At 41.0% G+C, this 14,194-nt stretch overlaps 1 protein-coding gene across 1 annotated transcript; it reads right to left on the bottom strand.

Annotated features, from left to right (window-relative positions):
- Nucleotides 1-1,202: 1,202 nt before the first annotated feature.
- Nucleotides 1,203-10,236, bottom strand: crygn2 (crystallin, gamma N2). Its single transcript, XM_061713648.1, has 5 exons — nucleotides 10,171-10,236; nucleotides 7,272-7,363; nucleotides 6,067-6,223; nucleotides 2,214-2,359; nucleotides 1,203-1,454 (listed from the first exon to the last, which is right to left on the bottom strand). Exons 1-5 carry the CDS (start codon nucleotides 10,189-10,191, stop codon nucleotides 1,319-1,321), a joined length of 552 nt encoding a protein of 183 aa, XP_061569632.1. The 5' UTR covers nucleotides 10,192-10,236; the 3' UTR covers nucleotides 1,203-1,318.
- Nucleotides 10,237-14,194: the final 3,958 nt, after the last annotated feature.

Below are 14,194 nucleotides of genomic sequence, written 5' to 3'. Positions count from 1 at the left end.
ACTTAAAACATTTCTGTTTAGTAAAGCCTATAGTTAGTGTTTAGTAAACCTCTAGCTGGTGTTGGTAAATCTCTAGGTAGTGTAAACTCTAGTGTGTTAGAGTCAGTAGTCATAGTTGCAGCTATAGAACAAGACTATAATAGTTAGTCTCAAATATAGCTTGGTGGTAGATATGCTGCTATAGGCTTATGCTGCAGGGGGGCACCGACATGATCCACTGGGCGGTGCCTCTCACCCTTCTTCTCCTCTCCTTTTCCCTGCCTCTCTTCTCCATTACCATTTTTATTTATTATAAATATCTCATAGCTATCATTTTTGTCCATTGTTCCTGTAGTTTCTTGTGCCGGCCCCCCTTTTTTCTCTTTTGTGCATGTTTGCAGGCTGGAGCCTCGGGAGCTGCGTTCTGGCCTGTGTTCCCGGGCTTTTTTACCTAAGGTTTTTACCTGCCATTGTTTATATAATAATTGCTCGGGGGTTTATGTTTATGTTTATATTTATGTTTATGTTCATGTTCTGGATCTCTGGAAAGCGTCTAGAGACAACATCTGTTGTATTAGACGCTATATAAATAAAATTGATTTGAATTGAATTGAATCTTTCTTCCCTAGTCCACTACTGTTTTTGTTTTGTTTTTCTTCGAGAACATGTCCTTTATCTTATTACTGATTACTGACATGATTATTGATTCGTAAGAATCCACATTGATATCCACGTTGTTATCCAAGTTGTTATCCTGTTTTATCTTTTATTTCTTATTTTTTGTCACTGGCCTCACTGTTAATGAGCTGCGATGTTGTTGTTATTGTCCTTGTCTGTATTTGAAAATAAAAAATGTTGATCACCAAAAAAAAACAAAACCTTTTTTCAACCGCGATCACAATCGCGGTTGGTCTACGGAAGAGTATTAGGGCCATGCAGGAGAAAAAATATTTGAGAGGGGAAGATTTTTTATTGTGCACTTCGAGAAAAAAGTCGAAATGTCGAGAAAAAAGTCGAAATTTCGCCTGTTTTCTCAACATTTCAACTTTTTTATCGACATTTCGACTTTTTTCTCGAAGTGCATAACGAAAAAAAAATCTTCCTCCTCTCCAATATTATTTTTATTTTTCTCCTGCCTGGCCCTAATACTCTTCCGTACGTGGTCAGATCAATAATAATAATCTGTCGGTGAGGTGCGGCCACACAAAACAACACGCTCAGTGTTTGATAAAAAAGCTGTTTTCTCATCAGTCTGGGTTTATTTATTGTACATGATTACAGCGCTGCTCAGAGTGGTAGCGAGGGACGCCGCTGGACTCCGCTGGACTCCGCTGGACCTTTAGAAGTAGTTGACGACTCTGCGGACGGACTGGATGTTGGGGTTCTGGGCCTGCCACTCGTTGTGGCTGGCGTAGTTCCGGCGCTCCACGATGTACATGCGTCCGCGGAAGTTGGGCTCCTCGTACATCACCCAGCTGGAGTGGGAGGGAAAAGACAGCGGGTTAAAGACAGGCAGCACTGATCTCATCGGTTCTCACTGATCAGCCTGACAGAGCAACTGGTTCCTGGAGTTTGTAAATGAAGCAGGTAGAACCTCAGATACGGGGATCCTCTTTGTTGGAACCAACCAGCTTGTGTCCAGGAGGCTGACGCCCTCTACCTCTGAGATGAGGCCGATGGCCGCCCTTTAGTTTCGTAGTGGCTGATCTCAACCCATTCAACGAGTTATGCTGCTGCAGCCTCAGGCCCCGTTTACACGGAGAAAAAACGCTGGTGTTTTCATGCGTTTTGGCCGTTCGTTTACACGAAAACGAAGCTCAAAGTCTCCAAAAACAATCATTTCTGAAAACTCTGGCCAAAGTGGAGATTTTCAAAAACTCTGCCTTCGCGTTTGCTTGTAAACCGAGGTAAACGGACATTTAGGCTTCAGAACGTCACATTATGAGACAGAAACGTCACCACTTCATGTGTGCGACCTGGGTTTACAATTTCTTTGGCCACCGTCAATATTTTCTTGTATTTTACCTGTTTTATATTCTCAGACTCTAACACGCTGATCTATCGTTTGTCTCTTGTTGTCTCACAGCAGCTACCCCTGTCCTGTTGTCTCACCCCCCAGCCCAGATTCATAGGTGTCTTTAAAATACAAATACATTAAACTGAAATGTGATATTCAACCACGAGTATTTGGGAAGTGTTGGTTCAGAAAGTGCAGGTGTTGGTGCTGCACTCACGCGCCGTCTCCGTAGACCCGGACAGAGTTGATGCAGTTCTTGGAGAAGCCGCGGCTCTGCAGGAAGGGAACGTCGTCGCAGATCTCCATGCACTGACCGGAGAAGTTGCAGCCCTCGAACAGCTCAATGCGGTAGTGCTCTCCGTGCTGGGGGACAGATGCAGAGACACAAGTCAAGTTATGGACCAATTTGAACTGTGATTTCATCAATACAATCTACAAGTGGAGGTGGAGACCAGTTCAAATACGAGTGGTTCTGCTCCACCAGGCCTTGTGAGATTGAGCACAGTCATTTTTACACTTGAAATGCCAGCAGCGTTTCAACCTTCACAGTAATGTGCTGGATTACTGCCTGTTATCCACTTTTGTTCATTTATCTCCACATGAATCCCTGTAATGAGACTGGTGTGTGTTTGACTTTGTTTATGGTACATTAAAAGTCAAACCCTCAAGTTTATCATTGGCATTTTCAAGTTCAGTGATCAAGGTTAAAGCTTCTTTTTTAGGAGTGCAAACATATTTACAGGACTGTCTCAGAAAATTAGAATATTGTGATAAAGTTCTTTATTTTCTGTAATGCAATTAAAAAAACTAAAATGTCATACATTCTGGATTCATTACAAATCAACTGAAATATTTCAAGCCTTTTATTATTTTAATATTGCTGATTATAAGCTTACAGTTTAAGATTAAGATTCCCAGAATATTCTAATTTTTTGAGATAGGATATTTGAGTTTTCTTAAGCTGTAAACCATGATCAGCAATATTAAAATAATAAAAGGTTTGCAATATTTCAATTGATTTGTAATGAATCCAGAATGTATGACATTTTTAGGGGCCGAGCACTTACAGTGCAAAGGCCCTTTTGTATCTGTAGGAATTTTTTATTTATTTATTTTTTCTTTCTTTCTTTATTCTTCTGACGAAAGGAAGGCCTTTTTTCCCCCTAAACGTGCCCCAAAAAGTCATCAAAATTTGCACGCAAGTCAGGCCTGGCGAAAAATGTGATATTTAATGGTTTGCATTAATGGGCGTGGCAAAATGGCTCAACAGCGCCCCCCGGAAAACTTTGTGCCTCAAGCCCCACAATACGGTTTGACTTACATGCACGAAAATCGGTACACACCTGTATCATGTCGCAACTTAAAGAAAAGTCTCTTGGCGCCATGGCCCAAACCGAACAGGATGTCGGCCATTTTGAATTAATCGTGTCACTTTGGCGCAATTTATGCCATTCCTTCGACAGTTAATACGGCCCGAACCGTAACGTGCACCCAGGTGTGTTATACATCAAAATGTGCGTCTCCATCCTGCGACAACACAACTCTGTGATGCTAGGTGGTGCTACACGCCCTTTCTTGTTGGCGTTCCTCTGGTTAGTTAGAACAATTAGTAAACACATCTCTTCAACCTCTTCCTGCCAGGAGACCCTGACTATCCCGTCAAGATCCACTCATGATCCACTCATGATCCACTCGTGATCCAATCATGATCCAGTCACGATCCAATCATGATCCACTCATGATCCACTCATGATCCAATCATGATCCAATCATGATCCACTCATGATTCTATCATGATCCACTCATGATTCAATCATGATCCACTCATGATTCAATCATGATTCAATCATGATCCACTCATGATCCACTCATGATTCAATCATGATTCAATCATGATCCACTCATGATCCACTCATGATCCAATCATGATTCAATCATGATTCAATCATGATCCACTCATGATCCACTCATGATTCAATCATGATTCAATCATGATCCACTCATGATCCACTCATGATCCAATCATGATTCAATCATGATTCAATCATGATCCACTCATGATCCACTCATGATTCAATCATGATCCACTCATGATCCAATCATGATTCAATCATGATCCACTCATGATCCACTCATGATCCAATCATGATTCAATCATGATTCAATCATGATTCAATCATGATCCACTCATGATCCACTCATGATCCAATCATGATTCAATCATGATTCAATCATGATCCACTCATGATCCAATCATGATCCAATCATGATCCACTCATGATCCAATCATGATCCAATCGTGATCCACTCACGATCCACTCAAGATCCAATCATGATTCAATCATGATCCACTCATGATCCAATCATGATTCAATCATGATTCAATCATGATCCACTCATGATCCACTCATGATCCAATCATGATTCAATCATGATTCAATCATGATTCAATCATGATCCACTCATGATCCACTCATGATCCAATCATGATTCAATCATGATTCAATCATGATTCAATCATGATCCACTCATGATCCACTCATGATCCAATCATGATTCAATCATGATTCAATCATGATCCACTCATGATCCAATCATGATCCAATCATGATCCACTCATGATCCAATCATGATCCAATCGTGATCCACTCACGATCCACTCAAGATCCAATCATGATTCAATCATGATCCACTCATGATCCAATCATGATCCACTCATGATCCACTCATGATCCAATCATGATCCACTCATGATTCAATCATGATCCTATTCTGTTGTTGTTATTCGTGCTTCCGCAGTCTCATCACTGCCAGAACGGGGAGTCAATAACTCGGCTAACCGCAGTTTGCGTATACATGCAAATATCTCAATTTAGAAGCGCATGATATATCGCTTGATCACCGCTCTGGCTCTAATAGCTGGATTTCAAGAGCTCCAGTTGGGTTCGACTACAGCCCGACTATAGTGTTTACATGGCTTTTAAAACGTTGATATCAGTTGGACTAAGGCAATAATTCAACTTTCTCTTAGTGTATGTAAACATACTGAGTGTTAGTGGATGATTAAAACCCCACACACGATGTGGAAAACCACCTGCGTCCAAACCCTGGGAAGACCCAAATTTGTAGCTTCCTCCTCAAAAACAAGGAGGCCAAACGGGAGCTCAACGTAACTTGGGACGGAATAAGACTTGAGAACCACCAGCACCCGGTCTACCTGGGTGTAACCTTGGACCGTACCCTGAGCTACAAAGAGCACGTCCAGAAGACCAGAGCCACGGTGTCCACCAGGAACAACCTCCTGCGCCAACTCACCAACTCAAAGTGGGGAGCCCAGCCAAGCACGCTGCGTACCACAGCACTAGCCCTATGCTTCTCAACCGCCCAGCATGGCATAAACCAAGTCACGCACGCAAACTGGACCCTGTCCTCAACGAGACCTGCAGGATAGTGACTGGGTGCATCAAAACAACCCCCACACACCTCTACCTCTGCCTCTACCCCCTCTCAGGCACCGCACCCCCTGACATCCGCAGAGCAGTCACCGCCAAAGCAGAGCGCAGCAAGCAGGTCCATGACAACCGGCACTCACTGCACGAACACCTGGCCCCCCAGAAACGGCTCACGTCCAGAAGCAGCTTCCTGGATACCACTCCAGAACTGGGGACCATCTGTCACCAGGACCAACGGAGTGGCAAAACCAGTGGAACAGCCTGGGCAGCCAGACAACCCAATGGACAGAGAGAGGCATCATCCCAGATGAATGTCTTGCAACTGGTCATGACCAACCATGGGCTATCTGGAAAACCCTAAACCGTTTGCGGGTCGGTTAAGGACGCTGCAAGGCATCCATGAAAAAATGGAAATTAACATTCTCTGATGCATGCGTGTGTGGGGAACCACAAACAATGGACCACATCATGAGATGCATATCTGCCCCACAATGTACTGGAGATGACCTGGCCGAACCCAACGCTGCTGCACTCGCATGCGCCACCCATTGGAAGGACATGATATAGAGGACGGCCAGACACGAAGAAGAAGATTAAAACCCCTGTGCCGGTGTTTACCATGCGGATGGGCTTGCAGGATCCCATGTGGTCGTTGTGGGAGTTCCACCTCTGGAATTCTGGGTACTCTCCGTGCTCCAGGATGTACTGCTGGCCCTTGAAGTCGGGGTGGTCGAAGCAGATCCAGGCGCCGCTCTCCACACGGATGGAGTTCACCCTGGAGGAAATTCAGCAAACATTCAACACTGTTATGAGCTGAAAGGAACGGGTTTCCTTAAAGATCCTGTTGAGTAGAAGAGTTTTGGGCACCAAAGTGTCTTAAATGCTCTGTTGTTTGAGGTGAAACTGGTCAGATGTGTCCGTGCAACAGTCCAAAAGAAAAACATCTATATCTATATAGATGTTTATTATGGATATAGATATGTTAGATGTAGGTATGTATATGGATATATTGAGTTATATTATACGTACAGTATTTGTGTATCTATATCTCGATTAATATATATTGATTTATAGTTATATGTAGATATGTTGATATATAGATTTATAGTAATTTTTATGTATATAATTGGAGGTAAATATATGAACCAGTGTATATATAGCATATCTACTCTTATATAGTTATTCAAGTAGATTGTCAAGTAGCATTGCTGTCTATTGTTCTCTATTATATTGTAGTATTATAGTAAAGTAATGATAATGTAATACTAACATAATTCTATTATTACATACATACATAGTAGTAACAACTAAATGCTGGGCGTTTGTTTTGTTTTCTTTTGTTTGCCTTGATTTGTTTGATTTTGACTATATTTATATTTATATATAATTGAGTATTATATCACTGTATAGAACAGTTATTAAAGTAGGTATGTGTGTTTTATAAGTAAGCTTATTGAAACTCTTGTTATATGTAAGAATGTATGTAGATTCAGGGGTAGGACTGGATAAGTGTTTACTTCATTCCTACTCCGTTTCCAGCATGTTGGTGGATCCGTGAGGTCTGCCCAAATATATATATATATATATATATATATATATATATATATATATATATATATATATATATATATATATATATATATATATATATATATATATTTGTATTCTGTTTTTTTACTTTTTTGTACTCTTTTTATCATGCATGTTCGAAATAAAATCTTCAAATCAAAAAATCTAATCAAATCCCCCAGACTGGTCTTAACTAAAGTCCTGGATCTGCTATAAGTTGATGTGAAACATGCCAGAGCTGTGGTGAGCAGTACCTGTTCATGAAGCCACGGTCCTGGAAGTTATCACAGTCCCCTCTGACCTCCAGCATCCTGCCGGTGAAACATTTCCCTTCGTAGAAGGTGATCTGCAGGAGGATGATAATCATCAATCAATCAATAATCCTTCAAAGGGAGCCGATTAAATGTAGAATCAGCAGAAAATTCAACAAAGATCTCAGACATGTTCGACACAACAACTCAAGGCCTCATTTCTGCCGTTTGGACTCGAGCGTTTTTATTTTCTTTGTCTTTCAGTTTGACTATCTTCTAACTTCTGGTGAGGGAACATCTTATTGATCTCCTAGAGACAGCTTCAGTGATCAATGAAGCAATAAAGAAAGCATCAATGAAGCATCACTGGCCACGGTTACACGATGTTTTTTAATTCTGAATTAATTATTCTGAATTAAATCATTCAGAATTAAACTATTTTCCTTCCAGTTTACATGGAAATAGTAATTCTGAATTGAGGTTTCCATGGAAACATGTTTGCTGGTCTTTCTCCAATTCCTCTCCAGGTCTGGGGGTTGAAGGTTCTGATTGGATAGGGGGGGGACCGGAAGTTAAACTACCGGAAGAAAAACTAACTTAGCCGCTACAACTTTGAAAAGCTCATAATTTTGATGTTTCCTGTTTCCATGTGTTCTTTTAATGATTTCTATTTATTAAATAAATGTTCTCTGCTCTTGACCAGCGTTTACTGCTGCTGCATCTTGAAACTTTGTTAGGAAAACCAGCCCAGTGGAATATAAGATCATGGAGACAGACGGGGAGGGAACGAGCAGAAAGAAAGACCGGAATTCATTTAAAGAGGAATGAGATACATGATCTGGAATTATTCTATTGGGATTTAAAATCTGAATAAACCAGCCACTTACTTCAGAATTAAGTTTAATTCGGAATGGCCATTTTCATTCAGAATTAGGTTTTTACATGGTCATTTTTACTCATTTTAAATCAGATTTAATTTTAATTCTGAATCAAAGAGGAATTAAACTTCCCTATAAACGCACTCACTGCAGCATCAAACACAAGTATCAGGAGTTTGTGAAGCATCAACCTGTGTGTTCACATGTGAACTAAAGAGAAGCCCTGCTGTTTTATAAATGAAAACACCAACAAAGAAGTATCAGCTGGATCGCTGCTTGTGTATTCATTATTGATGATACTAATACTGAATTAGTTTTTGTCCAAATTGTTGTCAAATTAAAACATTTTTTACAAATGAAACAAGTTAAAGGTTTTTTTTAAAACATATTTTGAGCCTGAATAATGAGTTTAATGACTAGTTATTCATCAAGAATGAATCAGCCCTGTCATGTATTGATTGATTGATTGATTGATGGATTTGAACATCCAGTGTACTGCTGCTTCAAAGCCTGGATTCTTAACATATGGTTTGTGATTTTAAAAGGAGAGAATGGATGATTCCAGAGAAATCTTCAAAGTTTCCACATCTTCACCTCAACGCATTCTGGCTGTTCCCTTTAACATGTTGTGAATTAAAATTAAAAAAATAAAAATAATCACTTCATTATCAATAAGATCAGATCATCAATACCTGCTCCTGAGTCCAGGATGAGCCGCAAGTGTTTTGTAGGAAGTTCAAAAACTTAAAATAAAATAAATTCAACTACATTGCTAACGCTTGAATCAGAAACATGGACGAGTGCAAATAAACTCAAATCACTGAAATGTTGACTTTGACATCGTGATGGCTTCAAGGAATAAATGTAGAAGTAGAGAGAAGAAGAAGAAGCTAAATCCTGTGCAGAAGTCTGCCAGCCCGTCTCTTCACTGATGAGTCTTTAAGTACTTTTCCACTAGAACCTACTCAGCCCGACTCTCCTTCACTCGGTTTGGTTCTTTTCCACCAGGGGTCTAACGTGCAGAGTAGATACTTTTCTGTATCTATTCTGCAGAGGTTCTAAGCTGCTGAGTCGGCTGTATCTGACATCATCACACTACAGGCCACCGATTGGTCGGGGGGTTGGAGTCAGACGTCTGAGTCAGGATGTGACATCAGAGAAAGAGAGACTCTGACAGCTTCTTTCATTTTATTCAACAGGCAATGGCAGCAAAAGTGTGTTTGGTGATCCTAAGGGATGTAGACGGAGATAAGGAACGACCAGATCTACCAGGAGCTCTGTCTCTTCATAGCTGCTCACGGCTCCAGCTGACTTTTCAGCAGCACAGAGACAAACTAAATTAATTAAAAAGAGTCGCCGCTTGAAGTTTCTCTCACTCTCATTTTTTAACTTGATATCAAACACAAGCCACAGACCCAGCAGCACATATCCTGGACTGTCTCAGAAAATTAGAATATTGTGATAAGGTTCTTTATTTTCTGTAATGCAATTAAAAAAACAAAAATGTCATACATTCTGGATTCATTACAAATCAACTGAAATATTTCAAGCCTTTTATTATTTTAATATTGCTGATTATGGTTTACAGTTTAAGATTAAGATTCCCAGAATATTCTAATTTTTTGAGATAGGATATTTGAGTTTTCTTAAGCTGTAAGCCATGATCAGTAATATTAAAATAATAAAAGGCTTGCAATATTTCAGTTGATTTGTAATGAATCCAGAGTGTATGACATTTTTGTTTATGTAATTGTATTACAGAAAATGACAATATTGTAATTTTCTGAGACAGTCCTGTATATCATCTCCTCCAGGTTCTTCGTTTAGACACAATCAAATACGTCACAGCAGCTTCACTCCAACCTCCTACTTCTGCTCCAGGTGAATTGTTATGGAAGAGAAACCAGGCCGAGCTGAGTTGAGTAGAGCTGAGTAGGTGCTGGTGGAAAAGCGCCAAATGTTTTCCCAACCATGGTCTAATTCCAGCGGCTACGCCGAGCCAAAGCCGCTCGCCTCCTACTCACCTTCCCAGAGTACTGAGACATGTCGCCCACTGGATGTCGTCCAACCTGGCCCACAACCACACACACAGTGTAACAGAGAAAAAGTTGGACACCCCAATTTATACTGCAGGGGGGCGTGGGGGGGCCGGGGGGGCCGGGGCCACAAAAGAAAGGCCAGAAAGGTTTCTGCTGCCTCGGCACTTTCCCTTCATCCTGATGTGTCTGCTGATTCTGCTGCACGTGTGTGTGTGTGTGTGTGTGTGTGTGTGTGTGTGTGTGTGTGTGTGTGTGTGTGTGTGTGTGTGTGTGTGTGTGTGTGTGTGTGTGTGTGTGTGTTCAATAGAAAGTGCTGGGCCCAGCTTTGCTCTCAATGATAATGCTCATCCCACGTTTCTGAGGTCAAAGACCGCAGCTCCACTATGAAGACCCATCTGTATGTGTACCCTAGTATTCTAGTACTCTAGTATTCTAGTATTCTAGTACTCTAGTATTCTAGCACTCTAGTATTCTAGCACTCTAGTACTCTAGTATTCTAGTACTCTAGTATTAGTGTACTCTAGTACTTGTGTACTCTTGCACTTGTTTGCTCTAGTACGCGTGTACTCTTGTACTCTTGTACTCTAGTACTCATGTACTCTTGTACTCATGTATTTGTATACTCTTGAACTCGTGTACTTTATTACTCTTGTAGTCATGTTCAATTCAATTCAATTCAATTTTATTTATATAGCGTCTAATACAACAGATGTTGTCTCTAGACGCTTTCCAGAGACCCAGAACATGAACATAAACCCCCGAGCAATTATTACATAAACAATGGCAGGTAAAAACTCCCATAGTGGGAGAAAAGCCTTAAAGGGGACCTATTATGAAAAACAGGTTTTTTCTTGTTTTAACATATATAAAGTGGTCTCCCCTCACCCTGCCAGCACAGAGGAGACAAAATACCATGAATTTCTGAAAGGTCTTTGACCCCCGCTGTACAGAATCCCCCAGTGTCACGTGATTTTTTTTGAGCCGATTACAATCTGCGCCTAGGGTGACGTCACCCGAGGCGCAGAGGTTCGGCCTCCGCTGCTGAAAACATAAGATACATAGATAGTAATGGTACCTGATAGCAGAACGCCCGCCCTCCAAATCTACATTTAGATACTCTAGGAACTACGAGTAAACCTGCACCCTGGGAGCGGAGAGCTCTGCCAGGAACATAAGGCACTATCAAATCTTGTAAATACTGCGGAGCTAAGCCGTTTTGGGCTTTATATGCAAGTAAGAACATTTTAAATTGGATTCTGAATTTTACAGGTAGCCAATGGAGCGACGCTAACACTGGAGAGATGTGGTCTCTCCTGCTGATTCCTGTCAGCACTCGTGCTGCTGCATTCTGGATCAGCTGGAGCCTATTCAGCAAATTACTTGGACATCCTGCTAACAACACATTACAGTAATCCAGTCTAGAAGATACAAACGCATGAACTAGTTTTTCTGCATCACTCTGCGAGAGGATTTTCCTAATTTTTGCAATATTACGGAGATGGAAAAATTTTACAAACCTGATTAACATATGGTTTAAACCAGTGATTCTTAACCATAGCGCCATCTAGTGGGCCGCCAAAAAAAATTCAGTTTTGTACGTGTGGGCCGCGAGGGCCGCGGGACTGCATAGCAACTCCCAACCAAATGAGGAGAAGAAGACACTCAGCTAGCTGTAGGTGTAATAGTAAGAGAAATGGTGTATCTTTTACAGAGAAAATCCTTAATTTTGCACAGAGTAGGTTTAGATCCGCCAGGATTAGGGATCGATTAATTGGGTCTGCGCCCAGAGCGAGCGAGCGCGGCGTGATCATTTATCCCGGCGCGTCCCCGCGGCCGGGGAGGTCGGCTGAGGCTGCCGCTCGGGCGGTGGGCTCCGTCGTTACTGCTGAAGGATGGTAGATGCGTGGGCTGACGTGTCTGCTGGACTGGACTGTTCGGGCTTTCGAAAAAGCATCGGAAAGTAACTGCTGCAGCGCGACCAGAGAGCTGCGGTGCGGGCTGTGCCCGTCGCAGCTGATCAGGCTCGGATGAACCCGACACACTGAGTCCTGACAACTTATTAATGTAAATAACTTAAAGTAAAATCAAACTAAGTTTTGTCCTCCTCGCTGTATTTTTAAATATACAACCCGGAATGGACAAATTCATCCTGTTCAGTCTTCCCACTGGGACAAAACCAGTGTCTCATACGTTCAGAGACCGTGGCGTTCAAAGTGCGAAAGTGAAAGGCCACTGAAACAAAACACAAAGTTTTTCATCAAACATATCCACTCAAGTCTGAACTGAAGTCACAGAAAAATAAACTGACCATCTTAAAACATCCTGCCCATATTTGGGTCCAGATACAGCTGTGAAGCAGCTTTCTCCACAGTGAACATAATTAAAACTAAATATCGTTTCAGGCTCAACAATGAGCACCTTCACATGCATATGAGAACCTGACACCATCCAGCCCAGATTTAAAGTCCTGACAGGAGAAGTTAGAGCTCAGTTCTCTCACTGAACGACAGAAAGTGGGGGCATAAGATTATAAGAGGGGAAGAAAGAAAAACTGCAAAACTGTTAAATTGTTAAGATGTGTTTATATTAATTTAGTATAAAAATGTGTTGAGACAATTAACAAAGAAAAGGGAAAATTCAAACTGCTGGTAGAGAAATAAAATAAGATAGCATTTGAAAAATAAAATAAAATCTACTTTATTTTTAAGAGAAAAAAATGTTTAATTCAAGTTAAACATGTTAATTGGCAAATATGTACTTTTTTTAATATAACAGTCAGATGCAGATGTTGATACAACTATGAGGCTACTTGAATATACACACACACACACACACACATATATATATATATATATATATATATATATATATATATATATATATATATATATATATATATATATATATATATATATATATATATATATATATATTATGATGTTCTGGACCTTCGCTTGAGTAAATTTTCTCTAAATGGACCTCTTAAAGTTTTAGTTGAATACCCCTGCTATACAGTGTTAATATTTAATGGGCCCCGGGCCACTCTGTACTGAAAAAATTGGGCCCCAAGGTCAGAAAGGTTAAGAACCCCTGGTTTAAACGACATATCCTGATCGAAAACAACACCAAGGTTTCTCACAGTTGCACTGGAAGCCATCGCAACACCATCTAATCCCTTCCTAAGATGCTCTGGACCAAGAATGATAACCTCTGTTTTATCTGAATTTAGAAGCAAGAAATTTCTGGACATCCAGTCCTTGATGTCCCTAAGACATGCCTGAAGTATAACTAACGGTTCTGTCTCATCCGGCTTCATAGACAAATAGAGCTGCGTATCATCAGCATAGCAATGAAAGTGTATGCCGTGATTCTGGATTATACTTCCCAATGGCTGCATGTATAAACTGAACAAGATTGGCCCTAGCACTGAACCCTGCGGAACACCATAGCAGACCCTCGACTGTTCTGAAGAAACCTCATGTACATGAACAAACTGGAATCTGTCAGATAGATATGATATGATTTAAACCATGTACTCTTGTACACTTGTATTCTTGTACTTGTGTATTTGTGTACTCTAGTACATGTGTACTTGTGGACTCTTGTACTCATACTCTTGACATGTGTACTCTTGTACTCATGTAGTCTAGTACTTGTAAAATCTACTACTTTTCAGAATCAGAACCAGAAAAGGGTTTATTGCCAAGTTTGTTAAACACACACCAGAGCATGTGAGCGGAGCTGAGCGCGAGCGGAGCTGAGCGTGAGCGGAGCTGAGCGTGAGCGGCAAATTTTGAAAGGAGCGCAGAGCGGGAGTTTTTTTTTCTAGGATGATTCGGGTGGAGCGGGGCGTCATCCCGCTCCAGTTTCGCTCCGTTACCCCTCATATCACGGCCCCGATGCGTGTCCAAACATATCCCAGAATGCATCGTGTTTACTTCAGTTACACTACAGAGAGTTGCCTAAGATGGAGTTCGCAAAATATTTCAAGAATGAGGCCGATAGGTCA

The sequence above is a fragment of the Cololabis saira genome, chromosome 22 (assembly GCF_033807715.1).
Source record: "Cololabis saira isolate AMF1-May2022 chromosome 22, fColSai1.1, whole genome shotgun sequence".
NCBI classification, from domain to species: Eukaryota; Metazoa; Chordata; class Actinopteri; order Beloniformes; family Belonidae; genus Cololabis; species Cololabis saira.
Note: the sequence above shows the minus strand (reverse complement) of the source record. Positions and strands in the feature narration are given on the sequence as shown.